General features: G+C 40.3%; 1 protein-coding gene across 4 annotated transcripts in view; it reads left to right on the top strand.

Annotated features, from left to right (window-relative positions):
- Window positions 1-3,078, top strand: part of casp2 (caspase 2, apoptosis-related cysteine peptidase) — a 39,582-nt gene extending 36,504 nt beyond the window's left edge. For all 4 annotated transcript variants that reach the window (XM_060922004.1, XM_060922003.1, XM_060922002.1 and 1 more), the window contains one exon: window positions 629-3,078. In XM_060922004.1, coding sequence (XP_060777987.1) covers window positions 629-763 — 135 coding nt within the window. In that variant the 3' untranslated portion in view covers window positions 764-3,078. The remainder of the gene's footprint in view (window positions 1-628) is intronic.
- Window positions 3,079-15,334: the final 12,256 nt, after the last annotated feature.

Below are 15,334 nucleotides of genomic sequence, written 5' to 3'. Positions count from 1 at the left end.
AGCTAAAAGGGAAACTAAACAGAAAATTTTCACGTAAGAAAAAAAAAACCACTACCATGACACGTTTAGTTGGTAATAAATAAAGAGTTATTAATATTTGGAGACAGTTTGAGTCAGCAATACTTGATCCTGTGGCAGAGTTTATCTTCTAATAAACGTTATATTGCAAAAGGCTAATCTCATCTCATCTCATTATCTGTAGCCGCTTTATCCTTCTACAGGGTCGCAGGCAAGCTGGAGCCTATCCCAGCTGACTACGGGCGAAAGGCGGGGTACACCCTGGACAAGTCACCAGGTCATCACAGGGCTGACACATAGACACAGACAACCATTCACACTCACATTCACACCTACGGTCAATTTAGAGTCACCAGTTAACCTAACCTGCATGTCTTTGGACTGTGGGGGAAACCGGAGCACCCGGAGGAAACCCACGCGGACACGGGGAGAACATGCAAACTCCACACAGAAAGGCCCTCGCCGGCCACGGGGCTCGAACCCGGACCTTCTTGCTGTGAGGCGACAGCGCTAATCACTACACTACTGTGCCGCCAAGGCTAATCTGTAACATGTAATTATGCTGGGTAACGTTTTTATTTTGTCTTTGTTCTTTGTTTTATCCGGGTAGGTGAATAACCGGATTAAGGAGAGAGAAGGCCATGCTCCAGGTTCAGCACACCATCGCTGCAAAGAGATGTCTGAATTCACTAGTTCACTCTGCAAAGACCTCTACCTCTTTCCCAAGTACTGTCCAAGTCACTAGACACAATAATAAACGGTAGCAGGCTCATTCCATAAAACAGACACACAGGACTCTGCTCTGTAAATAGTATTTGTTTCTTCTGGACCATCACAGTAACCCATTCCATTTTGTTTTTCACTTTATAACCAGTTTAAACTAAAAACAGAGTGTTTTTACACATATTTTACGTGTATACATATATATATATAAAAGAGGAATGGTTTTGTATGAATTCAAGAACATGAGCACATAATCAGTTATTTGTAAATATCAGTAATTATTTTCTATATACATTTCCATGTATTAGAAAGCTGAAGCCAATATTTTGGCCAATGAAATTACCTTTTTTTATTCTGTTTCTTTTGGGGGATTTTCTTTGATATGCATTAATCACAAGTTTATTAACTATGGTGTACCCCTTTTTAACACATTAAGATCTATTTTTGTTAGTTTTGTAGGAAATATATGGACTTTGTACAGTTTTTATCTTTTTAGCTCATTTTACTTTTTTTTCTAGTTTCTTTCTTTTTATTAGTTATTCTTGATCAAATGCTTTTGTGTCAGTTTTTGGCAGAGCCAATGCCACACACCGATAAGCACTTCCTCGTTACCGTCAATCCACCGAACTCTTTTTTTTCCCCCCCATTTACACTGAATCAGTAAATGCACGCTGAGTTTCAGTTCTGCTCTGCTCACCTGCAGTATTCCACACCACTATTTTTGTGGTGCAGCGTGTTGCATTGTATCTACTTCTGTTTGTACAAATATAGTCTTTTTTTAAATTCGTATGACTCAGACCAATATTTTATTATAAAAACCTAGACTTGGTCGACATTGAAAAGCTTTGGAGGCAGCAAAGTGTGTGTTGGTATCACCATAGTCTTTGTAGCATTCTGTTACCTTATTACTGTTTTATTAACCAGCTCATTTTCCACCTGAAAATGTAGTTGTTTCCATTTTTCTCTGTCACCAGAGGGCAGTAGAGGTCTAGAAGTAGTGCTTAGATTGACACTTTTACCACTTCAACTCCTGACTCAAGGCTGAAGATTGAAGACATTAAAGGACCATTCTCACTCTCAAAGGTGTTTCAAAGATTCAGTGTTTTATAGTCAGTACAGTAATTGCCCCGGTCTGCAGATTTCCCTCGCTCACTTTAGTGCAATGGATAGTGAAGGAGAGAAGCTTTGCAAAGCTTCACATACAGTAATGGCGCTTTAACGCACGCTTTATTTTGCACACTTTGACACTCCTAGTGAACCAAATCACATATGTTTGCCTGTCAGGAGTCACAAATCTGTAACATAGTTTATCATTTCATTTCTAATTTGTCCTCTTTCACACATCTGACTCTTTTATATCATCCACCTGCAAGCTACTTTGACGTGGCAGAATATCTTGTACATGGTATAATAATATTTTACTGATCGAACGAACGTTATCAAAGATATAAATATTTTCCATATTCTGCCAAGTGTGCATCTTTCTGGTGCTTAAGTAGAATTTTTTACACTGGATTGAAATGTTTATAGGGAGAAATTAACTTTTACTTTGGAATCATTGTGTTGTAGATTCCAAGAGATGCAATGCTTATTGATAATGCCTTCCTTTTGTGCAGGAAGTGCTTTAATGTTACCCTCAAGTGTTAAAACACAGAGAGATAAATTTCAGCATCCCAGTTGATAGACTCAGAGCACTATTGATTTCCTGCTTCTGTGGACGTAGTGCTGTCATGGTTCAACTCCAACTTAGACCAAATAGTAACGTGCAGATAGTTTTATATATGTGTGAGGATGACTAGTGAATCAGTAAACGACTTCATTTAAAAAATGAACCCCATTCTGAGAGTATTAATATAAGAGCATCCAGACAGCACTTCCCCCATTTTATACATTTTAAACACGACATATAATAGTGTCTTGTTCTGTGCCACATACTTTTTTGTTAATATTTTTAGGGAGATGATTCGAAAGTCGACATGGAATAAATTACAATTGAGCGACAGTCCAATTATGACCAGCTCCACTCTGCGGTCTTATGAGCTATTAAAAATAATTGAGACCCTGGAAGTGCAAAAAAAAAAATAATTTATTATATGGTGCATTTTCTATTCAGTCTCATTACTGAAAAGATCTCATTACTAGCTGAGCTTTGTACATTTTAAGCTAACGGTTCAATTTGTAAGTGAATATTTGATTGTTATTCACTGCCGTTAATGTTGTAAGTCCTGGATGGTGCTGTGGACAGTGCTGTCAATAATTTGTGATATTTTTGTATAAAAAAAACTGTCTATTTGAATAAAAACTGCATTGTTGAAAAACACATTTGTAAAGATAGAATGTCTGTGTTTATGCTTGTCTGTTTGAGTGTGTGTGTGTGTGTGCCTGCCTCTCCAGGTGTGCTTTTGTTTTTTTGCTCCCATTGTGTTTTCCTGGTCCTTAATTGCGTGTGTGCCTATGTGTATGGGTTGCGAGGGATGTTCAGCTCATATGTCCTTTTGCTTGTGTTGTAGTAGGTTGTATGGTTTGTTGGTTTGCTCACTTGGTCAGTGTTACCCGTATGTGAGTGCAGTGCTCATATTCTGGTCCTTATCAATTCTGCCTTTTAAAGTGCAGGATTTCTAATGTTTAACCTCCTAAGACCCAAGCTGTTTTTTTACATGCATTTTTTATTTCGTTTTGCTATTTGGGCTTATTAGAACCTGATTAGAATAAAAACTAAGCATCATCTTTGATAAGATGTACTTTTTGAAAAAAAGTATGTCCACATATGTGGATTCTTATTCTGAATTTCTAAAAAGTGCTGTCCACGTACAGTGGTGCTTGAAAGTTTGTGAACCTTTTAGAATTTTCTATATTTCTGCATAAATATGACCTAAAACATCATCAGATTTTCACACAAGTCCTAAAAGTAGATACAGAGAACCCAGTTAAACAAATGAGACAAAAATATTATACTTGGTCATTTATTTATTGAGGAAAATGATCCAATATTACATATCTGTGAGTGGCAAAAGTATGTGAACCTTTGCTTTCAATATCTGGTGTGACCCCCTTGTACAGCAATAATTGCAACTACACATTTCCGGTAACCGTTGATCAGTCCTGCACACCGGCTTGGAGGAATTTTAGCCCATTCCTCCGTACAGAACAGCTTCAACTCTGGGATGTTGGTGGGTTTCCTCACATGAACTGCTTGCTTCAGGTCCTTCCACAACATTTCCATTGGATTAAGGTCAGGACTTTGACTTGGCCATTCCAAAACATTACCTTTATTCTTCTTTAACCATTTTTGGTAGAATGACTTGTGTGCTTAGGGTCATTGTCTTGCTGCATGACCCACCTTTTCTTGAGATTCAGTTCATGGACAGATGTCCTGGCATTTTCCTTTAGAATTCGCTGGTATAATTCAGAATTCATTGTTCCATCAATGATGGCAAGCCGCCCTGGCCCAGATGCAGCAAAACAGGCCCAAACCATGATACTCCCACCACCATGTTTCACAGATGGGATAAGGTTCTTATGCTGGAATGCAGTATTTTCCTTTCTCCAAACATAACACTCCTCATTTAAACCAAAAAGTTATAGTTTGGTCTCATCCATCCACAAAACATTTTTCCAACAGCCTTCTGGCTTGTCCATGTGATCTTTAGCAAACCAGATGAGCAGCAATGTTCTTTTTGGAGAGCACTGGATTTCTCCTTGCAACCCTGCCATGCACACCATTGTTGTTCAGTGTTCTCCTGATGGTGGACTCATGAACATTAACATTAGCCAATGTGAGAGAGGCCTTCAGTTGCTTAGAAGTTACCGTGTGGTCCTTTGTGACCTTGCCAACTATTACACGCCTTGCTCTTGGAGTGATCTTTGATGGTCAACCACTCCTGGGGAGGGTAACAATGGTCTTGAATTTCCTCCATTTGTACACAATCTGTCTGACTGTGGATTGGTGGAGTCCAAACTCTTTAGAGATGGTTTTGTAACCATTTCCAGCCTGATGAGCATCAACAACACTTTTTCTGAGGTCCTCAGAAATCTCTTTTGTTCGTGCCATGATACACTTCCCCAAACATGTGTTGTGAAGATCAGACTTTGATAGATCCCTGTTCTTTAAATAAAACAAGGATGCCCACTCACACCTGATTGTCATCCCATTGATTGAAAACACCTGACTCTAATTTCACCTTCAAATTAACTGCTAATCCTAGAGGTTCACATACTTTTGCCACTCACAGATATGTAATATTGGATCATTTTTCTCAATAAATAAATGACCAAGTATAATATTTTTGTCTCATTTGTTTAACTGGGTTCTCTTTATCTACTTTTAGGACTTGTGTGAAAATCTGATGATGTTTTAGGTCATATTTATGCAGAAATATAGAAAATTCTAAAGGGTTCACAAACTTTCAAGCACCACTGTATGTGACTGCTAGGCCCTAGGAGGTTAAGACTGTAGTTTACTCTGTACTTACTCTTTATCTCTCTAGATTTTCTGCATCGTTCCCTGTCTGCTTTCCATGAGGGTGCATTTTCTGCACCTTGCTGTTCGACTGTGACCGATGGAATGACCACAACCGATGTGATTCACCCCGATCACATTACGCTTGCTTGCCCTCATGTTTTCATGTCTATAACGGTGTGTTAGTAAGTAGATCGCAAGGTGTACAGTGTCCTGTCTGTCCTCAGGCTATTTTGTCACCGTGTTTTCACCAGGGTTTGCGAGTACATCTTTTTCAGTGTGTCCAAAAGCCATGATTCCAACACAGAAAAACACATGTAAATGTTTATTTACAGTTTTTTTAATTCTGGTTTTTTATTCTTCCATTTACATTAAATGATAATGCATAAAATCTGTTCAAAACCCACATTTTATTTAATTTATTATACTTATTCAAAGACATATTGTGTGTGAGCCTATCACAGCCTGAAATTCCTGAATAACTAAAGAGGTAGTCCATCAGTCACTAATCACAGCTGTGGTTTGATATGCAAGTCAAGTCATATTTAAAGCCTGTGCGTGTGTCTGTGTGTGTTGGTGTTTGGAGGGGGATTTTGGCTCTGCCCCCGTGAACAGTGTGTCTCAGCTTCCTCCTCTCTGACGAGGTGAAAGTTGCTGAGACTCCCCCCCTGCCAAAACACACACACACACACACACACAGACCCTCATCAGGTTACAGGGGCACCCTAAAGGGAAGCAGCGTCCTCTCCAAAACACTCCCATGTTGGTCTGAAGGGAACAGAGAGGAAGCAAAACGGAAATCCAGGCGGGAGGGGCGTGCCAATATGTTGGCATGGTGTCAAGGGACATGCTGCAAGGCGACCATAAAGACAGACATGGCTAAACGATTATCTATCCATTGCTTTAACATGGACACACGCACACACTTCTTCTTTTTTTTTTTATTATAAATGTAAACACAGCCAATCCAAAACTGTAATATTGCAGGTGATTTATTTATATAACATGTTTCTAGCATGCAGAGTCACTGTATAAGCTGTTTAACCAAAAGTAGTAACAAAAAAACCCCCAGAATAATATTGTGTGACGTGAAAGTTTCCAGCTGAGGTTAGAAATTATAAGGAAAAAAAAAAAAGATTTGAGTAGGCCTTTCCTCAAGTACAGCAAGCAGCCTGCTGTCAGAGGACTTGAGGGTGCGAGATGGGACGTAAGGAGCAAGACTTGAATAATAAAAAAGTAGCTGATAATGAATGTTCTTACTTTTCAGATTTATTTCCACAATCTTTATCGCTTTAATGACATCATCACATTATTAATGTGTGATTTAATATTTGTATGTATTATTCCTTCTCTCTTTTACAGCTTTGTTCTTTTTTTTTTTGTAGAAACATACCTGAATTCACAAACTATGTGTAGTGTCTGTTTTCACTTTCCCTCACTTTTTGTCTGACCATCACCTCTCTTTCTTTCCATCCTAATCTCCATCGGTCACCTCACATCTGCTTGATGTGCTATGGATTTCACTGATAAGACCTTTCACACTTCTGTTGTTCGATTGTTAATCTTTTTCTTGGCATGTCCAGGGTTTTTCAGATATGTGACTTGAATGTTTGTATTCCTTGAAATGTATTATTTTGTAAAACCTGCACATAGTGGTGCTTGAAAATTTGTGAACCCTTTAGAATTGTCTATATTTCTGCATAAATATGACCTAAAACATCATCAGATTTTCACACAAGTCCTAAAAGTAGATAAAGAGAACCCAGTTAAACAAATGAGACAAAAATATTATACTTGGTCATTTATTTATTGAGGAAAATGATCCAATATTACATATCTGTGAGTGGCAAAAGTATGTGAACCTCTAGGATCTGTGAAACATGGTGGTGGTAGTATCATGGTTTGGGTCCGTTTTGCTGCATCTGGGCCAGGACGGCTTGCCATCATTGATGGAACAATGAATTCTGAATTATACCAGCGAATTCTAAAGGAAAATGTCAGGACATCTGTCCATGAACTGAATCTCAAGAGAAGGTGGGTCGTGCAGCAAGACAACGACCCTAAGCACACAAGTCATTCTACCAAAGAATGGTTAAAGAAGAATAAAGTTAATGTTTTGGAATGGCCAAGTCAAAGTCCTGACCTTAATCCAATCGAAATGTTGTGGAAGGACCTGAAGCGAGCAGTTCATGTGAGGAAACCCACCACCATCCCAGAGTTGAAGCTGTTCTGTACGGAGGAACAACGGGCTAAAATTCCTTCAAGCCGGTGTGCAGGACTGATCAACAGTTACCGCAAACGTTTAGTCGCAGTTATTGCTGCACAAGGGGGTCACACCAGATACTGAAAGCAAAGGTTCACATACTTTTGCCACTCACAGATATGTAATATTAGATCATTTTCCTCAATAAATAAATGATCAAGTATAATATTTTTGTCTCATTTGTTTAACTGGGTTCTCTTTATCTGCTTTTAGGACTTGTGTGAAAATCTGATGATGTTTTAGGTCATATTTATGCAGAAATATAGAAAATTCTAAAGGGTTCACAAACTTTCAAGCACCACTGTAAGTTAAGTTAAGCACCATACAGGTGCCATAATGTAAGTGTGACTTGCACAGTTATTTTTGTGTGTTGTTGTGTTACAGGTGGCATATCGCCGGCTCAAGACTGTGTATATATTTCTGCTTGTGTGCGTATGCGGGTGTTCCAGGCACTGTAATACAGGAACGGGACGGTGTGTATGTTTATTTTTGGCTCAGTATAAGCTTGTCGATGGCTGCCGATGCATCACAAAGAAAAGCTCTGAGATATCAGCAGACCCTGGTCAGTCTCTCTCTCTCTCTCTCTCTCTCTCTCTCTCTCTCTCTCTCTCAGTCTGACTGACTGACTGACTGTCTCTGTCTCTCTGTCTGCCCTTTGTGTTACTTTGTGCTCAGGTACGTTGCTGACATGCTGTGTTTGGACCCTTTGTTGAGATGAACTGTAATAACATGAACGGTTTTATCTACCAAATTGAACTCACTTTAAATAACGGACTTTACCATGCTGGCCTCCAATAGCTCACACTTTAATTGGTTTTCCATTCTATTCTGAGTGGTGACATGTCCGAGCTCGCTGAAAGTAGCTGGGCAGTGGCTAGAAAGAACCTGAACCAGTAACTTGGTCATGGCTGTGATTTGAATGTGTTTCTTATGGTGCCTGCCGCAGCATGTTATCACACTGACCAAAAGTAAGTAAATATTGTAACTTCTTAATCTTTTTTTTTAATATTGTGTTCTCCACCTTTTAATAATAACATCTGTTTCATTTACTTTAACAATCAGAGCATCTCGAGCTGTTTTTAGAAGGAATTTTTACACTATTAAGCACTCCTATGGAGATTCATTATCCTGGTTATTATTTTCAGATGAGAATTGTTTTATACCCGAGTTGAACGAACCCTATCCAGGACTGTAGAAAGTGTATTATGTGGTGATCAGTGGCCGTGTAGCTGCTCCATTCTCACAACTTATCTGTGTGTGAGTATATATGCTGACTATAACATACGCTCCACATCTGTGTGGCTGTGTGTGAGCGGAAACTCGAGCATGCAGGTTAAATATACATCCACCAATTCTCTTCAGCATAGAGCTGTAGAAAGCATGGGCCTGGGTTATTAATTACAGCACGTGGCTTAGCTTTGCCCCTGGGGTACCAGCGAAGGAGGGGAGAGGGGAAGGATGGAAAAGAATTCTGTGTTGGAAAGGAATCGAGTGTTGGAGAGACACATGTCTTTGCACGTGTCAACGTGGTGTCATGTCTAGCTTTGCCCTCACCTCCTCTGTTCCTAGACTGTGGTTTTCTGACCACATGTAGATTTTGCTCATAGGTTTCCTTCATCCCTGTGTCCTCCCTCTCACTGTACTGCGCAAAAGGAGGATCTGATAGTGGTCTGTCCTTTATTAGACTTTTCTTTACCCTCATGCGCACACATATCATATACCTGCAAAGGGAATGGCTCCCATCGGCATAAAGCTCTGTCAGCAGTTCTATAAATAGGTTTCATGGTTGTGGTGATCTCTTTATTATGCCAGACTGATGCATATTTTGCTTATTTGGGACGTGTGTGTGTGTGTGTGTGTCTGAGCAATGAATTTGGCACATTATGTTCATGTGTAGTTTGCTGGACATAGTTAAAGCATATACCTCCAGGGTTTGTGACCAAAGAAGTGAAGCTTGTCCCCTGAAAACTTAAAGGAACAGTCCACCGTACTTCCATAATGAAATATGCTCTTATCTGAATTGAGACGAGCTGCTCCGTACCTGTCCGAGCTTTGTGCGACCTCCCAGTCAGTCAGACGCAGTCAGACGCGCTGTCACTCCTGTTAGCAATGTAGCTAGGCTCAGTATGGCCAACGGTATTTTTTGGGGCTGTAGTTAGATGCGACCAAACTCTTCCGCGTTTTTCCTGTTTACATAGGTTTATATGACCAGTGATATGAAACAAGTTCAGTTACACAAATTGAAACGTAGCGATTTTCTATGCTATGGAAAGTCCGCACTATAATGACAGGCATACTAACACCTTCTGCGCGCTTCGACAGCGCATTGATACGGAGCTCAGATATCAGTGCGCTGCCGAAGCGCGCAGAAGGTGTTAGTACGCCTGTCATTATAGTGCGGACTTTCCATAGCGTAGAAAATCGCTACGTTTCAATTTGTGTAACTGAACTTTGTTTCATGTCACTGGTCATATAAACCTATGTAAACAGGAAAAACGCGGAAGAGTTTGGTCGCATCTAACTACAGCCCCAAAAAATACCATTGGCCATACTGAGCCTAGCTACATTGCTAACAGGAGTGACAGCGCGTCTGACTGCGTCTGACTGACTGGGAGGTCGCGCAAAGCTCGGAGAGGTACGGAGCAGCTCGTCTCAATTCAGATAAGAGCATATTTCATTATGGAAGTACGGTGGACTGTTCCTTTAACCTTTCAGGGGACTTTATTCCTAAATTAAGATAATTTGGGACTGGCTAAATTATTTACTGCACAGATACTACAGTATACTCAGACTGGGCTTGTGTGCTAGTCTGTATTGTTTAGGACTTTCACAGAATATATGAAATGTATTTCAGAATATTTAGTTTCATTGTATCAAAAAAAACCTTAAAGTCCTTCTCACGCCGGAATCTGGTCCTCCCAGGCAGTCTCTTGTCCCAGTACTAACCAACTCTTTAAGGTGTATGGGTGCAACGCCTATCTCCGTTTCGATAGCCCTCGGCCTCTCGTCTATACAGCCAGGGTTACAGTGGGGGGCTAGTCCTCTGGTAACCGCGAGGGTTTGACTCCCCACTTGCATCTGTATTGCAGCGTGCCTTGCCAGATGGTAGTAGGTACCATTTTTATGATGGTCTTTGGTATGACCCGACCGTGAGTAGAACTCACGATCTTCCGTTTGAGAGGCCAGTGTTGTAGTCGAGTCACTAAACCTCCAGTCTGAGTCCAGTCTCGAGTCCCCAGCGTTCAAGTCCGAGCCAAGTCCAAGTCATTAAAAAAAATTCGAGTCGAGTCCACTATTAAGCCGAGTCGAGTCCGAGAACAAGACTCCAACCACACCATTTGACGGTGGCTGTTTTAGCGCCATGAACGTTAGTTTGTTCCTGAACATGGAGTATGAACAGGTGAATGTGCATTCTGTTTGTCAGGGAGTGCGAAGTATTCTGTCAGAGATGGTTGGGAGACGGATGTAAGTGCAGAAGGTGTGTTTATTAATACAAGTGAAGATATAAACAATCCAGAACGGCAGGCAAAATCGTAAAACAATGAAACAGGCAGTAGGTTGAGCAAGGCACAAACAGGCTATCGTAGACTCGGCAGAATCAAAGACAAGAAACAGGAAATCAGGGGTCAGGAAAACAAACAAGGAAATAAAGCTTGGTAATGTGTCAGCAACGCAGCTCAATACTTCGCAAAGTAAGTGCGTTTTCACAGTCTTTTTATAGGCACGCTGACTGCACCTTAATCCTGTGCAGGTGCGAGTCGTTTACGGCGCACGCGAGAGTCCACTTGGCACGCGCACTGCCCGGAGAACGCCCGAGAGTCTATCTGATGCACGCGCCAAGGCACGCAGGTGTGACACTCTTGCATGAAATTAGTACAAAAATTAATGTAGATATAAACATCTTATGCCAAATTATTATGGCATGTTACAAAAAATAAAGAAAAAAATCCAAGTCCTCGTCTCCAATTGGCGAATCCTAATGCAGTTAATGCACGAGTCCAAGTGGAGTCAGGAGTCCTTAAAGTTAGGGCACAAGTCGGACTTGAGTCCGAGTCCTGGACTCAAGTACTACAAGCCTGTGAGAGGTGGACATGCTAACCACTAGTCCAACTCGCGGTCAGTGTTATTGAATAAACTTTCATATATTCTTCATCTTCACACATTGGTTCAGTGGTTAAGATTCTGCGTTTGGGACTCGAAAGTGAGTTCAAAGTCCACTGTTGTACCTGTGAAAGGCCTTTAGTGCCTCGTATGTTCCGCTGTATGTTTAGACACGTAGAAATGTAAATTGAACTAAGGAAAATCATCAGCAAATAATAAAGAAGCCATATCATGGCAATCAATTGCAACTTTTCTCTTCTCTCCTGCATTAGAAAAAGCCCTCAATAAAAACAAACCACTTTCAAAAGCACAGTGCACTCCAGGGTACACAAGTGTTTAAGAATACAAACATGAAACTATTTCTTCACTGTCTAGATTATGGTTGTAGGCGTGTAAAATTTTTGCTCCTTCATGCTACAGTTGCGGTCAGAAGTTTACATACACGGACATGACTATCATGGGAATATTGAGCTTTCAGTGATTTTTGAACTGTTCTTTTTCTGTGGCAGAATGATTTGTACAACATACATATTTTAATAGAAAAAAAAGAATTTGATGTTTTAATTAATTTTTGTTTTTCTGAAATTAACTCTGTCAAAATTTTATATTTGCCAACTTAGATTATTGATTCAGTGGTGCTGAAAGTGGGTACGGTGGTGCATTGGTTATCTCTGTTGTCTCGTAGCAAGAAAGTTCTGGGTTCAAACCTGACAGTCAACTAGGAACTTTCTGTGTGGAGTTTGAATGTGCTCCCTGTGCTTGCATGGGTTTCCTCTGGGTGGTCTGGTTTCCTCCCACAGTCCAGTGATATACAGATTAGGTGGCTGGCTACACTAAATTGCCCATTAGTGTGAATGGTTATTTGTCTCTGTGATAGCCCTATGGTAGATTGGTGATCTGTCCAAGGTGTACCCTGCCTCTTGCCCAACATTAACTCCAGCTTCCCCTGTGACCCTGACAGATAAACTGTATAAATAATGGATTTTGTTGAAATTTCTTTTAACTTGCCAAGACCTCTTAACTTCCTGTTAGTGATCATGATTGATCGTAGCTGGTAGCTTCTCTGTGCCAGCATAAAAAGGGTTTGTTTGAGAGCACTTATTGGATTGACAACCACACAGTACAATGGGAAAGTCCAAGGAGCTCAGTGCAGATCTGAGAAAGAGGATCATAGATTTACACAAATCAGGAATGTCTGTTGGAGCCATTTCTAAACAACTGCAGGGATCCAAGATCATCAGTTCAAACAATTTTATGTAAGAACAAGTTATTGGGAGTTGTAGCCACTTTGCCAAGCCACATTGCTGGAAGAAGGCCCTAAGTGTCACCTTCAGTCAGTGAAGAGGAAATAGGGATAGTCAGAAACAATCCAGGAACCATGAAGACAGACCTGCCATGAATTGGAACATGCTGGAATGCTGTCGACAGTCAAGCGAGTTTTACATCACCATGGATTGAGAGGTTGCTGTCCAAGAAAGAAGCCCCTGCTCCAAAATCAGCACTTTCAAGCTCGATTAAGTTTGCAGCTGACCACATGGACAAAGAAAAAGCTTTCTGTAGGAAAGATTTACAGTAAATCTTTCCTACAGAAAGCTTTTTCTTTGCCCATGTGGTCAGCTGCAAATTTCAGTCGAGCTTGAAGATGTCGATTTTGGAGCAGGGGCTTCTTTCTTGGTCGGCACCCTTTCAGTCCATGGCAATGTAAAACTCGCTTCACTGTGAACAGTGATGCTGGTGTTCCAGCAGCTTCCAGTTCATGGCAGGCTTGAGACTTGGTGGTTCCTGGGTTGTTCCTGAACATCCTAACCAATTTCCTCTCATCTGAGGGTGACAGTTTGGATCTTCTTTCAGACCTTGCCAAAGTGGTGACACATCCGAATAACTTGTACTTACGTACAGTTAATTGAACTGATGATCTTGGAATCTTAGTTGTTTAGAAATGGCTCCAAGAGACCTTCCCAACTTGTGTAAATCTGCAATTCTCCTTCTTAGATCTTCACTGAGTTACTTGGACTTTTCCATGGTTCTGAGTATTGGTCAGTCCAATGAGTGCTGTCAAACAAATCCTTTTTATGCTGGCAAAGAGACACTACCAGTTGTAGTCAATCACGATCAGTAACAAGAAATTAATAGGCCTTGGCCTTGTCAAGTTATAAGACATTCTAGAACCTTCAGCACCACTTATTAACAGATTTAAGTGAATGTATGTACAACCCCAATTTCAAAAAAGTTGGGACACTGTGCAAAACATAAATAAAAACAGAATGTGAAGATTTGCAAATCATGGAAACCCTATATTTCATTAAAAATAGTACGAAGACAACATCAAATGTTGAAAATGAGAAATGCTATTGTTTTTTGTCAAATATATGCTCATTTTGGATTTGATGTCAGCAACAAGTTTCAGAAAAGTTGGGACAGGGGCAACAAAAGACTGAACAAGTTGTGTAATGGTAAAAAAAAAAATAATAATAATAATAATAATTTGGTTAATTGGCAACAGGTCAGTAACATGATTGGGTATAAAAAGAGCATCCCAGAGAGGCGGAGTCTCTCAGAAGTAAAGATGGGGAGGGGTTCACCGCTCTGTGAAAGACTGCGTGGGCAAACTGCAACAATTTAAGAATAATGTTCCTCAATGTAAAACTGCAAAGAATTTGGGGATCACATCATCTCTAGTACATAATATCATTAAAAGATTCAGAGAATCTGGAGAAATCTCTGTATGCAAGAGACAAGGCTGAAAACTGACATTGGATGCCTGTGATCTTCAGGCCCTCAGGCGACACTGCATTAAAAGCAGACACATGTCTGTAGTGGAAATCACTGTATGGGCTCAGGAACACTTCAGAAAACCGTCATCTGTGAAAACACTTCATTACTGCATCCACAAATGCAAGTTAAAACCAGATATAAACAATATCCAGAAACGCCGCCACCTTCTCTGGGCCCGAGCTCTTTTACGATGGACTGAGGCGAAGTGGAAAACTGTCCCAAGGCCTGATGAATCAAAAGTAGAAATTCTTTTTAGAAATCATGGACACCACGTCCTCTAGACTGAAGAGGAGAGGGACCAATTTGGAACTTATCAGTGCACAGTTCAAAAGTTCAAAAGCCAGCATCTGTGACAGTATGAGGGGGCATTAGTGCACATGACATGGGTAACTTGTATATCTAGGAAGGCATCATTAATGCTGAATGACATATATACGTTTCAGAGCAATATGCTGCCATCCAGACAAAATCTTTTTCAGGGAAGGCCTTCCTTCTTTCAGCAAGACAATGCCAAACTGCTTTCTGCACATATTAAAACTGCATGGCTATATAGTAAAAGAGTCCGGGTGCTAAACTGGCCTGCCTGCAGTCTAGACCTGTCTCCCATTTAAAACATTTGCTGCATTATGAAGCGCAAAATATGACAAAGGAGACCCCGAACTATTGAGCATCTGAAATTGTTTATCAGGCAAGAATGGGACAACATTTCTCTTTCAAAATTACAGTATAATTGGTCTCCTCAGTTCCCAAACATTTACAGAGTGTTGTTAAAAGTAGTGGTGATGCAACACAGTCGTAAACATGCCCCGTCCCAACTTTTCTGAAACGTGTTGCTGATATCAAATTCAAAATGAGAATATATTTTTCAAAAAACAATAACATTTCTCACTTTCAGCATCTGATCTGTTGTCTTTGCACTATTTTCAATGAAATATAGAGTTTCCATGATTTGCAAATTATCGCATTCTGTTTTTATTTACAGTTTACACAGCATC

The sequence above is a fragment of the Neoarius graeffei genome, chromosome 5, assembly GCF_027579695.1.
Source record: "Neoarius graeffei isolate fNeoGra1 chromosome 5, fNeoGra1.pri, whole genome shotgun sequence".
NCBI lineage: Eukaryota > Metazoa > Chordata > Actinopteri > Siluriformes > Ariidae > Neoarius > Neoarius graeffei.
Note: the sequence above shows the minus strand (reverse complement) of the source record. Positions and strands in the feature narration are given on the sequence as shown.